This window comes from Podarcis liolepis, assembly GCF_965112155.1.
Source record: "Podarcis liolepis genome assembly, chromosome: 4".
NCBI classification, from domain to species: Eukaryota; Metazoa; Chordata; class Lepidosauria; order Squamata; family Lacertidae; genus Podarcis; species Podarcis liolepis.
Genome location: NC_139558.1, coordinates 46,762,386 through 46,783,284, shown reverse-complemented (window position 1 = coordinate 46,783,284; position 20,899 = coordinate 46,762,386). Strand labels below are relative to the sequence as shown.

Below are 20,899 nucleotides of genomic sequence, written 5' to 3'. Positions count from 1 at the left end.
GCAGATTGTTAAAGCCTTACTCAACAAGATAAAAAAAGTTTGTGTTGTTTTTTGTGTTTTTTTAAAGTATCTATTGCTATTAGTGGTCAGAGAAGTAATTAGGGTTAATAAGGTGCCTAAACTACCTTTGCATCAAAATGTCTAAAAATAAAATGGGATTTTTATTTGTTTATTTAGACAATAAATAAAACAGGTTGTATCCATACTTGCCCTTCTTAATATGGAAGGGCTCTTCTTTTTGCAGCAGAGGATCCAAGTGAACAAAATAAAGTGTCTCTTTTTATAACAAATGAAAATGGGATTTTATTATACAGTGTGTGTGTGTGTGTGTGTGCGTGCGCACGTGCGTGCGTGCGTGCACGCTTGTGCGTGTGCGCACTATTCTAGTAGTTGTGAAGAACAAAACCATGGCTTTTAATTAATATAGCATGCATAACATTTAAGTAGAAATGTATACAGTGGTGCCTTGGGTTAAGTACTTAATTCATTCTGGAAGTACGTTCTTAACCTGAAACTATTATTAACCTGAAGCACCACTTTAGCCAATGGGGCCTCCTGCTGCCGCCGTGCCGCCAGAGCACGATTTCTGCTCTCATCCTGAAGCAAAGTTCTTAACCCGAGGTACTATTTCTGGGTTAGCGGAGTCTGTAACCTGAAGTGTATGTAACCTAAAGCGTATGTAACCCGAGATACCAGTGTACAAAATAATTTGTAACTATACAGATTAATAATACTAAAATGCAATAACTTTTAGTTTGTAGGCTAGCAGATCTGATGTGGCTAGCTTCTTTTTCAGCAGTTTAAATGCTATTAAAATGGTAAGAAAATTGGCTTCAACCACTTAATTGGCAAAACCTTTACCAGCTGATTCTTTCTTGACATGATAAGAGAAGCATTTAAATGAAACATATTTGAACATTTGCCTCCTATTCTTTTTGCAATACTGTTAGTTGTCTGTATGGCAACCAATCCTAGCTTTTGTCCCCATAGGGGCCTAAATTTCTGTATTGGAGAAAAGTGCATTCCTTGTCACCAGTTCTTTAACCTCCAAAGCTCCTCTAAGCATTTGGATGTGGATGTGCTATTGATCTTTCCTGCACTGGCTAATTAAAAGCCACCGTAATTAAAAAAATAAAATCCTCCCTATTCATCATATGGTGTGTACACAAACCAATGATATACTGACATGTGCCACTATCATGCATGGTGCTCATGCACAGCTTTGTTTGCTTCAGAGCTGTTTGAGGAAACATCACCTATTCGTTTAATTATTTTACCCAAGAGAAAATCGATTAGGAAAACTTAACAAGTGGAAGGGCATTTTAAGGATTCACCATCTTTTTTCAAACTGCCAGAGAAATTCTAGGTCCAAACTAAAATGTGAAAACAAACAACAATATAAAACCTTTTATTGTATTTGTTTGTTTGATTAATTGAGATTAAAAGATGCAGAGTAAACATTGAGATAATTAAGAGGGCATTAATTAAGGACCATTTTAGAGCTTAGAGAGGAAGCCCTCTAGAACAAGATGTTAATTCAAAGGTGGTCAAATTCTATATTTCTCCTCATCACCGCCCAATTATTATTAATTTTTGTAAGAAAAGACTGGGCAACTCCTAGGCAGAAACTTGAACCACACATAATAACATTTGTCAGCTAATTTTGCATTAAATACCTCTAGAGAAGCCTGCGGTGCTTCTTTTGGGAGCAAAACAGGAGCCATGTTTGTGGCAGCCAGATCATGAATTCAAGAAGGGCATGCCTCTTAGTTTCTTTATGCAGAAAAGGTGTGTGGATCTGCTGCCAACAACCCCCTCCCCTCGCAGGGGATATATCTTGAATGCATACAAATGGAGGGGAAAGGCTAACACTATTATTTCCACCTTGCTGTTTTGTGAATTTGTCAGTGAATTTCTAAAATAGAGAGTTTGGACTCTATGCCTATCTGGGTATGATTCCACATCCTTCCTCAAACCTGGAAGATACTTTCTCAAATTTCAGGCAGAATGGAGGTTGATTATGATTAGTCTTGCAGAAGCTCTTTCCCCAACCATAGAAGGAAAGGAGAAGACAGTTGCACTCTGCATATATGCAATGACACATTTTCCTAGATAAGTCCTCAGAGGTCCTATTGTGATGAAAACAGCAAGGTTGAAAATGGCCGTCTTCCCAAGTTGACATGTTACCAGCCGCCACTGCATTTACTTCACAAGGAAGAGGTGAGAGTAAGGAATTTCTTGTTACAGGAAACAACAGGGCTAATCCAAGGCATTCTTCTGACTGGGGCAGAGTGTCAAAAGGCATCCCAGTGCCCAATGCACACAGTCAAGAAAATCCAACAAGCACATATCCTTCCTCTGAGCAGTAAATGCTATATAATAATAAAATAAATTACCCTGCAGTTTGCTGTCCTTCCAAAATCAGCCACCTGGGGAGACCCATCCTGGGAAGAAACCAATAACCCTAGTCAGAATTAATAGCTTTCATTAACTATCCAATGGACAAGTGCTTAATATTCTCTTTGAAATTAATGATACTTAAAAGTGCCCAGAACCAGAATCCTGAATTATCCAGGGCCTGGTTGTTGTTGTTGTTGTTGTTTTCATCAGAAGCTGCTTTATTGAGGGGACCTTCTTATGAAGGGCATGTACAAAGCAAGGGAAATGGAAAGCTTCTGGATAAACACTAGGAAAGAGATGAGGGGCATTGTTGAAATGGTCTGTTTGATGTGACAAGCCCAGAAATAAAGATTGGAATGTGACATTTGTATACCTACCATTGACCTTAAAAAAGAATAGGCAAGTAAAGTGGAGAAAAGATAGCAGACATAAAACACATGAAAAGTACATGAAGTACATATAAAATAGTTGACAATCTAAAAGCCTTGGCAGGTGTAGTTTGCAAATATGCTGTCTGACTGTACTTGACAGTTTGATTAAAAGAGAAAGGAAAGCTGGCAAATAATCCTAGCAGATAAACTCTTTTATCTCGGCTGAATACCCTACCAGTATGTGGTCTGATGTTTGAAGCATGGCACTTAATGCAGAGAAAAGAAAATATAATTCAGGCTCTTTCTTTGATTTATTGTATGTGACCTTGAGAAAGGCTATTAGACTGTTAAATGTGTGTTGAATAATAAAAGCCATGTTTAGGCACTTAAATCATCAGGCTCATATCTTAAATTTGTTTGTGTGCATGTATTTGGATGGAGCAGCAGCATCCAAATGGCATGCAAAATGGCATGCATGTTGGGTTGAATCAAGAGACTTGCCCAAATCTTGTGCAAGAGGGCACAAGGTGACTTTCTCACATCCTTCTTCCCTGGTAACCCTTCCAGCCCACTAAAAACTCCTCCTTGGGGTCAGATGATCCTACCAAATGGTCACCAACCATTTTAGACATGTGTGTGTGTGTGCTGGGAGTGCAAGCCACAAACTGGCTGGAAGAACACAAAATGGCCGCCATGGGAAGTGTGACAAATTAGAGAGACAACCACCTGTGATAACAGAATGCTAATTTCTCTCTCTCTCATGGTGTTGCTGTCTCATAACAAGGAGCATTCCTCAGTACCAGAAAAAATATACAAGGTGGCCACATCACTCTTTTTACAGACTAAAAAAATTCCTTCCAGTAGCGCCTTAAAGACCAACTAAGTTTGTTATTGGTATGAGCTTTCGTGTGCATGCACACTTACAGAAATCACTTAGAAGCTACCTGTACATTTCCCCCCATAACTTCTTTTAAAAAATGAAATCATAGAATCTGCTGGACCTTCCCAGTAGCATCAGTGTAAGCTTTCAGGGGCACTGGATTGGTGACCCTGGGCTAGATTATGCTATTGGGTGACTGAGGGGGAAGAGTGTCACAAATATCAGGGGGAAACAACTTATGCAGCTGAGTCCACCCCATTTAACAGTGCTGTCTGGTCACTGGAAGAGTTTTTGCTAAGTGGTGGCAGGGTGGTAGCTGAGGGAGTTGCCCAGGTATGGGAGAGAGCTTCTGCCATCCCACTACTGTGAATTAAACCCAGTGACTTAAGAGATGCATGTACTCCAAGCTTGGATATACCCAGAAATGAATGTATTTGTTTATCCCCCAGCCCCCACAAAAAAAGTTTATTTCTTGAGTCAGTCCAAGAGGCTTTGGAAATTAATATGCCCACCTGGTCATTCCACCAGCCTCCATAGCAACATCCTTACTCTTACCTTTATACACCTGCATGCACAGGGATGGTAGTGGTATAGGAGCAGGCAATGGGGAGCAGGAAATGCCTCCCCCTAACTTCCCTCCCCTCCCTCTGTAGTCCTGCCATGGCCCTTGGGGGAAGGCTGTCTGCTCCTAAAATTCGCAACTCTGGGAAACTTCCAGCTTGTGCAGACAGCATCCTCTAATTGATTTCACCAATTGAAAAAAAGAGGGAGAAGAGATTCTGGCATTTAAGTGTGCCTTTTCAACTTCTGTGCCTGGAACAGATCACCAGGATCAGAGCATGCATCTTTGAAACTGTCAAATGGTCATTGTTTTGGGTTACTTTAAAAAGCACCAGAATTAAAAAATAAAAATAAAATTAAAGTTTGCTTTCAATTCCTTATTATCTCAACTTTCATGTAAAAATATGCTGGAAACCATTTTTAAAATTTGTGTTATATTTCTCTCGTTACCTTTTAACTTGTTCTTCTTAACAGCTGATTTCACTTTAGACTAAAATCTTTACAGATTTGCTGTAGGAATTCCTCAGCTTTGTGAGCATTGCTATGCCACTTTCTCCTTAACAAATACTTTTGTGTTTTCTCCGTTAGCTCACTTAGCAGAAGGGCAGCAGATCCTTTCTGCCAATCTGTTCCAAAAGCTATTATGTTGTTATCCAGCCCATCTTCCTCTATAGTCCATGTAATTAACTGTAGAAAATGCCAATTTTTTTGCAATTTGAGTCATCCTCTTGATTAACTACTTTAATTAATTGACATTGAAAAGATGCTGTCATGCTGTATGTCATTGATTATACCCTATTTTGTAGCTATCTCATCTAATTTACCTATTCAGGATCTGTAGCAATGTATCACAATTCTTCTTGGCTTTCATCTTGTAAAATATTTTAGTTGACAAACAGCTTCTTTGAATGTTCTTAGTAAATAATGATCACACATAACACCCCTGAGGCCTTTCCTTCCTATCATTATCATAGGCATGTTACACGGTAGTACTGCAGGTGAGTGTCAGTGTTGTTCAGATGTGGAGCAGCCACCTCAAAATTCAAGCTTACTGCAGTGTTCCTTATGCCTGTGATTTATTCTGCCACATGGGGTATTTTTGTGCATCTCAAATAACAGAGGGGCTAACATTAACAACTACCTCTTTCTTGACCTCTATTACATATTAATCAGGTGGTAAAAATACAGTCATTTGCAAGTTATCCATTTTTTACACTTTAGTTAAAAGTACCGTTATTCTCACTGATGCCCACTACATTTTGTTCCCAGAATTTTAACTCTCCCTTGACTTTCATGTATTGTTAATGTAGATACATTTGATGGCACTAGAATTTGCTACAATTAGCAGAATCACTGCATTATTCAAAATTCCATTTTAAATTCAGGCCAGGTTTTGGGATTTAGGCATGAATGAACTGGTGGAATCAGATTCACTCAATATTTCAGTTTAAGGGCTGGCCAGACTTATCACCCTGAGCATCTCCCATCTCTCGCTGAGGTATAAACAGGCAATGATCTATGGGGACTTGTCACAATGTGCATGACAGCAGAAGTTCCTCACATATACTGTAAGTCCAGACTGCATTTTATAGTTTTGGGTGAAGGTACTTCACAGGAGATTTCCAAGGCATGTTCAATTTTTAATACATACTTAGCATGTTGACTAAGAATTAAGTCTCACTGGTGCGGTTCAGGGGTAATGTGTAATAATGGTTAGGTGTTCTATGGCTTAGTCATGCATTCTTGTGTGCCACAGTCTTTCCCTCCTTTCCTGATTTGAGGAAAATTTCCTCTGAACCAGCAAGCAACTCTTTGTACTTCTCCTGTAATCCGTGTTTAGAAATTACAACACATGGTTTGCTTCAAAACCAGGAAAGGAGAAAGGGCACCGTAGTGGACATGGCTAGAAGCACATGTGCAGGTCTTGGGCTCCTTGACTGCTCATTCACATAACGACAAACTACAATTCAGCACTGCATCTGAACTACGACTTAGTTCAGTTGAAAGTACTTCGAAGCATTATGCACAGGATTACCGCTATAAGCCACACTTGAAAAGGTGGTACTGAACTTACTTCCAAGTCGACATGCATAGGATTATGCTGTCAGTGTATAACTTCAGGAACTTTTAATTATTTTTACATGCTTCAGCTGGTGTCCATACTGAATGCCATAAGGTTTACTATTATTTAGCAAAGTTATTAATAAAGTAATGATGCAGGTCTAATGGATGCATAAAATTCATCACTGATCATAAATACATCATGAATGTGGCAATAAATGTGTGAGGCCTGGTTTTATTTTGTTTTGCTTTCATTATAGTGGAACATTGTTTTGCTTTTCTTCTGATAAGGGAGCTTTATGTGAAAGCAGATTGCCTTGTTTTCATATTATTTTGATCCTTTTCACATCCATCCCATTGCCATACATTTAAACCACATTTTATTAGCTAATTTGGCACAATTTGTTTGAATTCAGCACAGACGGTTTTCATTACAATCTGACAAGCAGTAAAACTCATTTTTCCCTAGTCTAGTACTGGCACACTCACAAGTTTTCTTTATAAAGAAGCCCTGTTTATGTGTTCTTAAGTTCTGTTTGTGAAGAGAGCACATGCACTGATCATGCCCCTCTTGCCTGTCATGCCCATTTTGAATGGGGAGGCCTGGAGGTAGATTATAAGTACATTCATTTGTACAGAGTTACAGTTCTCCTCACATCTGCAAATCCTGATCACAAAGTAGACCGTAACTGTAACTACATTCAGCCAAAGTTGCTTACAACCCCCCTTCTGACCCTCCTGCTCAATGGTGGAAGTTGGGGTGGAGGGGAAGGGGCCATACTCCCTCCACGGATAGAAATTAGAATGCCCCAGTAGAGCTATAGTGTATTATATAAAACATTCATTAGGATTGATATAAAAATATTATATCTTTAATGTTCTATAAATGAGAAGAAGTTCTGCTTCTAAGATGATCTCACCAAATAACAAAGCCAAAGCACTGTGTATCCACAAGTCCGTTTTTGATGGAGTGTTATATTTGTGGGGCTGCCTGTGAAGATGAGTAGAAAACTTCAATTGGTCCAATATGCAGCAGCCAGATTACTGGCTGGGGCTCCATTTAGATGTCACAAAGGCCCTGTATACTGGTTGGCAGTCCATCCATTGGACCAATTCAAGATACTCACATTAGTGTTTATAGCTCTAAATGATGGGCCCCAAATACATGAAAGATGGACACAGACCTTCTTAGGTACTAATATCAGCAGAGGGGTCTCTCTTGGTTATATCACATTCCTTAGAAACTCAGTTGTGTGTGTGTTGTTGTCCAGAAAAAGGCATTCTTTGTGACAGCCCCTAAGTTGTGGCATTCCCTCCACACAAAGGCTTTTCTGGCATCTTCGTTATACTGTTTCTAGTGAATGCTGAAGGTACACCTCTTTACCTTGACTTGGACACTTGAGATGTATATTTTAAGGGCCCACCTTATTTCTGTGATTTTATGTTGCTTTAAACTGTTTTTAATATTGTTTTTAATGTAACCTGCCAGGAGACCTTATGGTAAAGAGAAGGTAATACTAATAACAACATAAATTTAATGCTTTTATGGACCAGTCTAGGTCTTTTTAAAAACTTTATTATTGTATAAGCATTTGAGATAGCTTCTGCCCACAACTAAATGGTGGGGTATCTCTTAAGTACAACTTTATCTCAATCTTTCCAGAAGTTGGCTACTGGCAGCCACATGACTATAGGTTTGAACAAACAGCAGAAATAATGAAACTGCTGCTGAGTGTTTTTAGCATGGTGATTTTATTTTATTTAGTTCTTTGGTATGATGTTTGCAAATAGGAAGCTCACAGATTCTTTGTCATTGATCTGTCATCAAGTCAGTGAATTGTGTTGCTGTTCACTTAATATATAAGTGAAGGTGCTTTTATGATCCCCGCCATGCCTTTCTTCTGCTCCTGTGCTTCTACCAGCAGAGCCTCTATTACCTGTTTGTGATCTCTCTTGGAAATTTATGTTGGGATTTGGGTTTTTTGCTTGCATTAGGAAACTTGTCCAGTGATCAGCCAACGCATTCACATAGCTCACAAACCTATCTAAAATTACTTTGAGTAAATCAGGATCCCAGCTAAATAATAGCTCTTCATTACTAATGATCCAAGCCAGTTAGCCCTTCTATTTACACTTGTTTAAGCAGCAAAGGAAGTCAAGCACCACTGCTGCACAATCTCCCTTTGTTTCAGAGAATTTCACTGAAATGAGTGGAGGTTGTGCCATGGTACAGTGCTCAGTCAATTGTGCCTGAAGTCTCTTGACTGTAGTGAAGGCTCAGTTGATCAGAAGCCTTTCACACTTGGTAATGATACTTAGGACCAGAATAACAAGTAGATAGGAAGGAACAGTTTTTTTATATAGTAAAACAGTATATATTGTATTATATATACAAACCATTTTTGTATAAGTATTTTGTTCAGGTTTTGGATGCTTTTATTTTATACCTCCTGTTATTAATGCATACAAAGCTGCATTGTTTATCATGGCATTTTTGTATCTTTCAATTTTCCTGTATATTGGACAAAGTATTATAAACAATGGAAAGAAAGGGCTACTTTGTGACTTTGAAAACATGCTGAAACATTCTTATTAGTATTTCAGTTACTTCAGTCATCAGCTGGTGTTTTCAATTAACAATTACCAATAACTCTGAAATCTTTCTTGAATAGAAATATAATTCACCATTATAAATATATCATTGAGATTATTTTACAAAACAGTACTCTGGATATATCCATAGTAGACTTCATCAGTCATTTGAATATCCTTTCTAAGTATTTGAGATCATTCTGCACCATCTGCTTAATGTAGTTTGGATAATATTGTATCACTGCAAAAAGAAATATATCATTAACGAACGTATTAATGAGTCACAAAACCAAACTTACGTGATGCTACACGTGCACCAGCATTGTAATGAAGTCCAAAAAACCTACCAGCCTGCCTGCTCACACCTCTCCAAGTCATTTGTGGCACATCAATAGTCTAAAAGGAAATAAAATGAATCAACTCTCTTCCAGTTGATAGAAATTTTCCTGCCTAGAGGCTTAGGCAAGTGACTGTTAAAAAGCCTATATTACATGTATTCACAGTTGTGAAAAAGACATTCTGTACCAATGCCTTGAAATTAATTTACCCAGCTGTAAGTGGCTCTTCTTCAAAGGATGATATTTGTCGATGAATGTGAGACATTATTCAATCCATACACCTTCTTGCCTGTCTGCCAGATACATTACAATCCTGTATGATTCTCCTGACTAGAATTATGCTTCAAAACAAGATCTTGTTGCTTAGGCAGTGCATTTTTGTTTGCATCCCTTAGGGATGTCAAGGTTGTCACAGGCATCTAGCTAATAAGATCTAACTGGGCCTGATTAACCAGTATAAGAATTAGTTTTGAAAGCAACAGTTTGACAGTCTCTTTCATAGCTTTTTAAAATCTATCTCACAATTAGGGTACATTAAAATCTAGAAGTGCCTTCATTATTTTTGTATTCCACTGAAAAATTTCAGTGGCGCTAATGCATACAAATAGCAGAAAGCATGCACTGTGACCATCAGGATCCCTCCCAGTAGACGTTAACCTCCCAATGTCAAGGGTGATAGCCAGCCAGCCAGCAAGCCCACCCCACTCCCTGACCCAGCCCAGCCCAGCCCAGCCCAGTGATATGTGTCCTATATGCAGTATTTTAGTTTTCCTTTAGGAATTAATGTTCTTTCCTAACAGATGTGGGTTGGACATTCTTGGATAACTTGGGAAGGCAGGGATGTTTCAACCCACCCTGGAAAAGATCCAGCAGGCACAGAGACTTATAGTCAAAGGAGAGGGAAGGCTCAGAACCTGTTGGACCATTCACTGATTCAGGCCTGACTGCATTAGTTCATTTGATTTTCATCTACCAGTCTCCTCACACTGTATGCTGTTTTGATCTGCTTCCTTTCCTTTCTTGCTTTAGTATCTGAGCAGTGTGTCTAGGATACATAAGAGAGCCAGGCATGTTGAAACACATGACCTTTATCTGGTTTGAAAATATGCATGGGAAATTAATGTGCAGTGTCTGTTCTTCTAGAGTGATAACTTTAGCAGAGGGGGAACCAAATGTCATTGCACCTTGCAGATCTTAGGAAACCTGGGATAGATTTATTATAATAAAACCTCATTGCTATTAATAGTTCTTGGCTTTCTGCCAGTGCTTGTATTAAGCACTTATGGGATTAATGATAAATTCTTAGACAACAGCCTCTTTACATCTTGATTCACTTCACTGAGTACATGAGGTAAATTTTAATGGCCGCAACAAAAAGAATTACTTGAAAGCAATGCTGCATAATTTACATTTTTACAAATTGTTAGTGACTTGAAGTGGTGGGCTAAATCAAGGCCTTTTCTGGAACAGTAGCTCCACTCTCCATAGTTCAACTCAGAAGTAAGCCCTGTTGAATTTAATTGAACTTATTCCCATGTCAGTGTATATAGGATTGTAGCCTCAGAAAGCCATATTTTTTATATTCATGAAAACAGCATTTAATGTTTCCTCTAGTATTTCATGTTAGACGTGTATAATCTTAACTGATTTGTATTCCACCACATATAAAAACTGAGGGGAAAGTAAAACTTTAAGACTTCTTCTTCCTTCATATGATTTTCTTAGACGTCTTAATTACATTTAATTGCATCTTAATCTGCATTTCTCGATTTTGTTTACTTTGGAATGCGGAAAGAAATAGAAGTGGTTGATCACAACTTTCATATTAATGCTGATGTTCTTAGCTATATAGCTATGTGAGTACATACAGCTATAGCTTTTTACACATAATTTTTTTTACACATAAACTCATATTCAAAGTGGCACCATGAGTACAAAAAGAGAGGAAAATCCTATAGGAATTACCTATTCATTCATTTTGTTCTGGAGGGAAATCCACCAGATGAAATCCATGTCCCTATTCATGTAGTTTGCATTGGAAAAGGCAGTTAGGCACTGCAGATCCAAGTTTTATTTTTTTAATTTAATGCATTTGCTTCCTTTAGTGTTCACTGCTACATTCCCATCGGCCTGGTATAGCTACTCCAGTCATTAACCTATTGGTATTTTTGCAACAGTAACATCTACATATAATGCAGCTTTTTAATGGCTTATTTTGCCTGCCTTTATGAAGGTCATTCATTCTAACTGTGCAATGTCTGCATTTAAATGGAAGAAGGCTTATAAGCAAGAAAAAACTTGTAGAAACTAGAAAGACACTAGAGTCATTTTTGCTCTTCCTCATTTGCATTTGAGTTTCATATTAAAGCTTGGAGTTGATTGTAGTACTTTAATTAGTCCCCAGTGGGCTTAAATGGACAATGGACTGACTGCTCATTAGCCTGTTTGCTTTCTGTGAAGCCTTGCAAACTATCTAATGTTGCCTGTGTTTCATGCACTTTTCCAGATGTCGCAACTCCTTATCCTGATAAGAAGTCCATCTTGATGTACGTGACATCGCTTTTCCAAGTCCTGCCCCAGCAAGTTACTCTTGAAGCCATCCAGGAAGTGGAAACATTGCCACGGCAATCAAAGCACATCAGAGAAGAGCACGTCCAGTTACATCAACAGCGCTTTTCACAACAGGTGAGTTCTTTGGGGTTTTTAATTCTAATTCTAATAGCCAATAAAGTCATATATTTAGTGAAAAAGAGACTATGGGCAAGATCCAACTAAGTCACTGTCAGAGTAGACCCACTGCAGACAGTGAAGAATTTACATGTCCATTGATTTAAGTGGTTAATTCTCAATATGACTAACATTGAATATCATTCTATGTATACTTTATTTGCATGGTTTATACTGTTAACTGCCATGCATGAAGTAATAGACTGTTTTTGAAATGAAGAAAGTTACGCTTTTTGTGCATTACATGATGCAAAGCAGGCTCCAATAGCATGCAACACTTCCTTGTTCGAAGCAAGGTAATTCAAGGTAAGATTTTGTGTCATTTTGGTGTCTTGTATTCAAAGCACGTCTTGAAATTAGTAAGGCTTTGCCAATCAAGCACTCTAAGGGTCGCAGACGTAGCTTACTTAAAAGGCTGTGTCACTTTTAAACTGCTTTTCTCTGTCCATCAGCTTTCTCAGTCTTTCATTAAATCATCTGTATGTATGAAAAAGCATAAATAGTGGGAACATTTTTATTACTCAGTAGATTCTCTACAAAAGCAATGCACTTAGTCACTGCTCAATATGTACAGGATACTGTTTGGATTTAGCTACCTCTGTTGCACAGTTAATAAGTTTATACACAAATAAGCTTTCTGTTGGATCTGCTGCAGAGGGCTTCCACATCCAGTGTCCCAGATCAGCATCTTTTATAGTTTTTAATACCACACTATCCTACTTATAATATTTCATAAGCAGAAAGTAGAAAATAAAGCGCGCACACGCACACACACACACACACACACACACACACACACACACCATTTATTACCCCATATAACCTGGAAGAAACATCTTTTCTGAGTCAGAAATGTCGTTGAGAGCATAGAAATTCATCCACCAATGAGATAATATTACCTTGGCCTTTAATTAGACATCCAGCCCATCCAGTGTTCTAATTCCACGCTTGGTAATCAGACTTTGTATGCTCTTATGATTATTATATAGCTAATGGTTGAAACGATTGGCCTCACATTAGGATGAGCTGCTTCTAGAGCCTTATTGATGCCTCTCCATCTCTAATTTTATTTGTCTAGCTTTGGGACATGAGGCAAAATAGTGACTTACTGACATCAACTTTCCCAGGCAGTATAACACTTTCAGTTGTGAACTACCAGAGTTACTTTGAAGGTACTAGAGACCAATTCTTGCTCTTAGTTTTCCAGGCATTCCCCACACCCTGGTTCCTTCTCCCCACACATCCATGGGCCTTCCAAGCTCTTTGACTAGAACAAAAATGATTTTACAAGTGATTTCCCCCTCCTTAGGGTTAGGTTATATAGAGCTGTCACGATGAAGTGAAAAACCTCTGTATCTCTCCTTTGGTTATGCATTCCTGTAGCTGTATCTCATGGTGTAAAACAGAGTTACAGTTGCTTGAATTTCTTCCACTGAAAGGGGTTGTTTACTTGTGGTGCCAGTTCCTTGTAAAAAAAAAAAAAAGGTCTTATCGTAACTCAAATTTAGATGTGTATGGAAATTCTCAAACTATTTGTTTCTTTACTTAAGCGGGCACACTGTGGCAACTGCATTCCCATGAGAGGCTAGCCTGATAGTTATATTTCTCGAAGTGAACAGAAATTCTAATTATTAATTAACTCTCTTATTTCTGGGACACTAGCATTTTTAGATTTGTTGATCAGATGGCCATTTGCTGACTGCTGAGCACATTTATTCAGAATGTACTATGAGTCCTTGCTACTTTGCTTTCTGAGTGTGCTGAATTATAAAGGCCCTTTACTGATTTGGGGTGTCATGCCAGGAATAATTATCTGGCACTTCAAGGAGTCTTTTTACTTGCCATGAAAGGATGTCATATTAATGAAAGCAGCTCACTAAATTCCACATAGTGGGGTTTTTTTACTCTTTATGGCAGCACTGTTTTCTGCAAGATAGAATTAAACTGCCGGCCTTTCCCCCTGAAAGTATACGTTCTGTCCTTTCTATTAAGCATACTCATCCGTGTGTGTGTCTGCTTTTCTTCCTAATTTCTTCTCCTTAGATCAAAGTCAGTGTAGCACAGGGTCATGTGCGCACCCCTTCACCTCCACCTAAACCTCGCTTCAAAAGCTATGCGTACACACAAGCTGCTTATGTCATGTCCCCTGACCCAAAAGGGAAGGTGTTCCCTCCACAGGTCTGTCAACATTACTGTTTGTTGTGAATATTATTCTAATATGCCTGTGCTTGCTGTGGAAAATATATGCACTTTGGGGTTTTTTAAATTTTTGGTTGTGCCCATTTTCATTTCCAGCAGTACATTTTTTAAAGGTGTGTTTTTTATATCCATCAGTCCTTTTCTGCTGTATATATTACTTTTCTTTGCAAAACCACACCTATCTTTGTGCATTAGGCAGGAACAAAAAAAAAGAATAAAATTATCACCATCATCATTATTATTACATTTGGTTTTAGAATTTCAGTTAACACCATAAGCTACTTATAATCATACATGTGGAATGGCAGGACACTCAATGAAGGTTTAACTTTGTTCTCCAATAACATTCCTCTATGCCAGGGGTTCCCAAGAATGTGTTTCACAAGCTTCGTTCAGGTGGTCAGCAGCACATCTATGGATCACTGGTTGAAGATGGCAGATTAAATATTCATCTTGATATTTAATTATATATTTATTGCTTCTTTTGTTCCTTTTGTTGTATTTTATCATATTGCAATGTGAATTCTGTGGAAATTCAAATAGTAATACAATAAAATACAACCTATAAATAATTAAAGAAGCAGTGGAAATGCAATTAAAAGTCATATTGCACAGTGCATTGTTGCAACAGACAGAAAAGGAATTAATCGGTTGGCCAAGACCCTCAGCAATTGTCAAGTGCCCCGTGCAGGAGGCAGGGAGGGGGAAGCTAAACCACAAAACAATTGCACATTGTGGACCCTCATTTTAAATGGACAGGAGTGTCATATGCAATATGGCATGGGGGTAGGTCATTCAGAAAACGATTACAAAATTTACAGGGGACTCCATATTTTCCCATGGACATAGATGTTTCTCTTTCACCCTGCAGCCCTGCACCTCCTAAAAAGCCTTGCTGGGGGTGGGGGGTTACAGTCTGAGATCCCTATGAATAGCATAGCCTGTGTTTTAGAAGAATCGCCCCAAATCAGGAGGGGAAGCCTTGTACCAGGGGATGTTCCTGTCTCCCTGCTCACACAACTTAAAGCACTAAAACACATTAAGCTGTGATGTTACTGCCTTTTGAACTGCTACATGAAATGTAGAGGAGTAAGCTTTATTTGATCCATTTGTCAGATTCTCCTACCATTACTTTAAACATTTGTTTAACTGTCAGCGGTATACAGGCCTTGTGCAGCGCACAAAAGTTATCAATCCATGATCAGATAATGGTATCATCATTGTGCACAAAGAGTAAATCTCATATATTTCTAGTAACTCACATCTACCTCTATTCACTACTTGCCTTCTCTAACCATTCCTCCTTATTGCTAGGCACCTTGTCCTATCACGAAAAGAAAGCATGATTCATTGTGTTTAGTTGACTGGCCCACCCTGTGGGTGGGATATGAACCTACCTAGTCAAGGTAAAAAACAACAACACCAAACACAATCTTTCCTTAGGAGTGTCACCAGTTTTCTGTACTCAGAAATTTAGTAGATTGAAATTATTCTAATCTCCTTTTTTAAAAAGAAGAATAATTACCACTTGATGTAAAATTCACTTAACATGTAGCATCTTCCAGTTCACCTGAATAGTCCTTTAAGAATAAGCCTCATAGACTAAAACTAATTGAAATGGACAATTGATCTTTGCTCACTACCAAGGAAAATCATCAACCACAGGGGTTTAAAAAAAAAAAAAAGCCCAATTTCAGGGGATGGAATAAATCAAGGTAACTGAATGGCACATCAGCATCTCAGTTAAGAGAAATTGGCCTCATGCTGAAGGTTCTACCTTTTGGTGGTTAACTGTTAACACTTTCTGGGGGGTTTCAGAGTCAAATGAAAGCTAATTTCAACACATAAAATTGGATTTGCAGAAAACTTCCAGAAAATATAATAATATCTGTACTGTATTCTTTGGATTTGATAATTAGCAAGTTTTTCTTTAGGTAACTTCCTTTATACCCCTATCACGATGATGCATTTGGTTTCCAGACATATTTAATTAGTAGCAAAATTAAGCAAAGCGCTGTATATATTGCAAAGTAAAAAGGTAATGTTATAACTTACACGTGACTCCTATACACAGTTTCCTCCTGCCAATTATTCTTGCAAATAAATATCTATTGGAATATTAAATTAATTAATATCAAGTGAAACTGAACAGAATATTTTCCAGAAGGGTAGCCATGTTAGTCCGCTGCCAAAAATACGAATCTTGTGGCACTTAAACTGTCATGGCCGGATTCTATTTTATCAGGTGCCTAAAATGATACCCTAAATTTGGAGGTAAATGTATACAGTGGTATCTCGGGTTACATACGCTTCAGGTTACATACGCTTCAGGTTACAGACTCCGCTAACCCAGAAATAGTACTTCAGGTTAAGAACTTTGCTTCAGGATGAGAACAGAAATCATGCTCTGGCGGCCCGGCGGCAGCAGGAGGCCTCATTAGCTAAAGTGGTGCTTCAGGTTAAGAACAGTTTCAGGTTAAGAACAGACCTCCGGAACGAATTAAATACTTAACCTGAGGTATCACTGTACATTGGTGGCAAGAGGGAGAGGGAGGGCGGAGAGGGGAGGGGATGAAAAATTGGTTAGCAGAGAGATCAGAGGCAAACGTAAAAGATACAGACGGTGACAATTATGGAAAAGTTTAGATGTAACATAAAGTAACAGCAGTGCCCATTCACAAAGCAGAGTTGAAGAACATCCTGGCATTGCCAAGTTAATTAACACCTGCAGAGGGACTAAAACTGTAATTTCAATTCAAACCACATGTGATAGAATTGAACTTCTTAATAAGTGTGAAGCAATTTCGTGCTGGATTCTCCCTTTGTTCCTTTGTATAAGAATAGCCACATGAAGGTCAGCAGAGCCTCCTGAAATGTTTTCTTACTGGTTTCCAAATATTTCGCATCCTGGTGTCAGATTTGTGTCCATCTAGACTTTTGCCTGGAGACAGACCTAATTGTCCTGTGTAGATAGCAGAAGGACAGTATTGATAGAGCAGGTAGATGAACTGCTGATGTTGTGACTCACATTATTGGATTCTATAACAGTATTGTCTTCATACATATGAGGACAGAGTTGGCATATTGGCTTGCTGCAAGGTCTGGTCCCTGGTACCAACGAACTTGTCATACCAATCTAAGGATTTATGCTTGTGCAGGTGGAACTTTGTTGTCACCATGCCCCCCAAATCTGTTTCTAGGATTTCCCAGCACCCTCCGGGTGGGCCCAGGTCATGCCCAGGTGGAAGAGCGGGGAGAAAGTTCTGTTGCACGAGTGTAAATCCTTGCACTGAAGGGAAGCATTTGGTGGTTATTGTCCTTTGTTTGCGTTTCTGTTATGTGATCTGTTGTTGCTAGTAAGAAGCTGGTTCAGGTTATCAGTTTGCACTTAAGAGCTATTGACATTGTCAACATCTCACCTTTTTTAACATTGGGAAGTAACCCTGTTTTTATTTGGTTGACATCCAGCATGTGTGATATGACTGGCTGTAGTCCATAAAAACGTATGCCATAGCAACTGTGCTAATTTGAAGGTTTCATAAGACACACTGTTGTTGTTGTTGTTGTTGTTGTTGTTGTTGTTGTTGCAACAGTGTCCATGTCCAGCACCTTGAGTGGGAGCTGAAAGTTAAGCAAGGGAGTGCTGGAGCTAAGGAGCTCAACAGGCAGCTCTTAGTCCAGCAAGAGGAGACAGAGAGATGCTTAATCTCACTTCCAGCTCTACCTGTCACCTATTTTACAGTGGAATCTTTCCCCTCTAAACTGAGTAGACCTTTCCTCCCAAGCAGTAGTGGCTGCTGGTGTGGGCAGGGTGGCATTATTGACGTAGTTCCCCAACACCCCCTACCAGTTGGTTACTGAGAGGGACAGAAGGAAAGGCAAGGCAAGGCAGCAAGGAGCTTACACTGTGTAGCTACAGCATTGGGAGCATTGCATTGACTCTGAGGGGTTCTGGAATAGCTCAGTCAGTAGAGCATGAGACACTTACTCTCAAGGTTGTGGGTTCAAGCCCCACATTTGGCAAATGTTCCCTGCATTGCAGGGGGTTGGTCTTGATGGGCCTTGTAGTCCCTTCCAACTCTATGATGCTTCACCTATATGTGATGCTTATGTCAGGGACTGACAAGAATAGGAGGATGAAGAGGTCAATGAAAGAGGGGGCGAGAGAGAGAGTAAAGCTGGGGGTGTGCCCGGGGTGGAATGTGGGGGTGAGGAGGAGGAGGATCTTAGGGAAGGGACCAGTGAGTTGTAGGGTTCCATTTCCCAAAGTAAGGAGAAACTCTCTCCAATCACCAGTACCTTCACTGGTGCCAGCAGTATCTGCAAGGTGTCTGCTGGCAGCATCAGGATGAATAGTTTGGGAACTGGGTGCAGGTAAACAAGAGCAAGGGGGAAGGGAGCAAGTTCAGAAGTTGAGAGGAAAGCTATCAGGGATCCCTAAATTCTTATAACCTGCAGAGCTCTCAGATGAGACCATGCCTCCAGAACCCCCTGAGAGGCTCCTCCACCCCCTCCTCCACTGTCTCCATGCTCAAGGAGGAATTTAAAGAACAATTGTCAGTTTGGGTTTTCTTCAGGTTGACGTTTGCTCCGATTTCACACTAAAGAGTCGGGGTTTTTGTCTGAGAAAGGAGTGGGGCAAGGGGAAAACCACTCAGACCCATGCCTAAAAGTTGTGGGTCAAGCAGAAAACTGCTCAGATCCCACTTTCTAGGCACAGGACAAACGGACAAACCCTAAATAGCATGTGCCAGCACACTGCATGTCCACAATGAAAGTGCTGATTTCAGCCTATGGCTTACTGTGATGTTTGAACCAAAACAGAAAGTGTGGTGCCTCATCATATCAGCTCAAATAACATAGATTTATTTTTATTTTTGCATCTTACACCGGGCATAGCTTTCGAAGCAGTCCTCCATGAGTATAGTATTAAGCAATTCTTCTGAGATTTGTGCAGCAATTGAAACCCCCTTTGCACCAATCTGGAGGGGGTGTTGGGTAGATTGGGCAGAGGTGTTCCTCTATGTAGCCCTGGAAGTCTCCACCTATGAAGTGATGCTGGTGCAATCCTGCACCAGATACAGCTTATGGAAAGACTCCAAATTGGGCATTCTGGGGCATGACTAAGTCAGCCCAAATTTCTCTGGATTCCAATACAACCCCACTGCTGTCACTTGATCCAGGCCTGGTCATTGCCCCAGCTCCTGGTGAAGAAACTTATTTGTCCCCTGTCTTCTGCCCCAGCCAGTGTGAGTGGACAGACTGCAGATGCAGCAGTGGCCCCAGCTCTCAGTTAAGGACTACCCCTCCCCAGCCAGAGTTTGGATTGCTGTGTTGATTCTGCTAACAACAATATGCAATTATACCTTAAGATAATATTCTTAAGGCTGTAACTGGGTTTGTATATACAGTATTGGATAATCATATATAATATATTAAATATAGCAGAACATTTTTCAATGAAGTTAAAACATTTAAAAAATGCAATTAAATATTTATTAAAGCTTCTTAATTAACGGAACAGTTTCTGAAGAACATTTGAACATTTAATTGTTCTTTTTGAAAACTCCACTGTTTCAATATGGATAATCTTGGCACAATTATGTACTACCTTTATTGTGATATAACCAATGAGGGTTTATGCTGGAATAATGCTAATCAGGTGGGGACATTTTAATTAGGGATTTTTGCTGGAGTAGGTCAGATCACTAAAACCACTGGCATTCAGCAGGCTCAGGTTGTCTTTTTGCTGTTAGGGATTAGATTTATAGCAGATTAGTGTCTAAGAAAGTGACTTGGAAGTAATTTACTGAATTGCTCAGGAAAGCAAGCTGGTAAAGTGAAATACAGCCTTTCACATCTGGGCACTGGTACAAATGCAACCAGCAAAATAGTAATAGAATGGTTGTTATTTGGAGTGTGTGTGTGTGTGTGCGCGCGCGCATAAATATATGTTTGCCATTAATTTAATTGGGCACTTCATTCCACTTCCTAGAGGATAGGCAAATACTAAACAAGACAGAGTTTGTGGGCTTTCAGAGGGGTGCACATTTACAGAGCATGTCTTACTCAGAAGGACTCTGAGGTAAGTATGTATATATAAGATACATGGAGCCTGTGTGGTGTAGCGGTTAAGAGCAGCAGACTCGTAATCTGGTGAACCGGGTTCACATCCCCGCTTCTCTACATGCAGCTGCTGGGTGACCTTGGGCTAGTCACACTTCTCTGAAGTCTCTCAGCCTCACTCACCTCACAGGGTGTTTGTTGTGGGGGAGGAAGGGAAAGGAGATTGTTAGCTGCTTTGAGACTCCTTAAAGGTAAAGGGACCCCTGAAGGCAACTAACAGTAGTAGAAACAGAATAAAACAGAAGTAATCCCTAAAGAATGCTGTATATTTAGGTAAAGGTAAAGGGACCCCTGACCATTAGGTCCAGTCGTGACCGACTCTGGGGTTGCGGCGCTCATCTCGCTTTATTGGCCGAGGGAGCCGGTGTACAGCTTCCAGGTCATGTGGCCAGCATGACTAAGCCGCTTCTGGCGAACCAGAGCAGCACACGGAAACGCTGTTTACCTTCCTGCTGGAGCAGTACCTATTTCTCTACTTGCACTTTGACGTGCTTTCAAACTGCTAGGTTGAGACTCCTTAGGGTAGTGATAAAGTGGGATATCAAATCCAAATTCTTCTTCTTCTTCTTCTTCTTCTTCTTCTTCTTCTTCTTCTTCTTCTTCTTCTTCTTGATAAACAGTTCTTGCAGACATGTAAATAGGAT

At 39.6% G+C, this 20,899-nt stretch overlaps 1 protein-coding gene across 21 annotated transcripts in view; it reads left to right on the top strand.

Annotated features, from left to right (window-relative positions):
* Positions 1-20,899, top strand: part of DMD (dystrophin) — a 1,010,042-nt gene that overhangs the window by 359,863 nt on the left and 629,280 nt on the right. For 13 of the 21 annotated variants that reach the window (XM_083498288.1, XM_083498282.1, XM_083498285.1 and 10 more), the window contains exons 8-9: positions 11,710-11,888; positions 13,974-14,108. In XM_083498288.1, coding sequence (XP_083354414.1) covers positions 11,710-11,888; positions 13,974-14,108 — 314 coding nt within the window. The remainder of the gene's footprint in view (positions 1-11,709; positions 11,889-13,973; positions 14,109-20,899) is intronic. The other 8 variants (XM_083498284.1, XM_083498278.1, XM_083498289.1 and 5 more) reach the window with 1 other exon arrangement.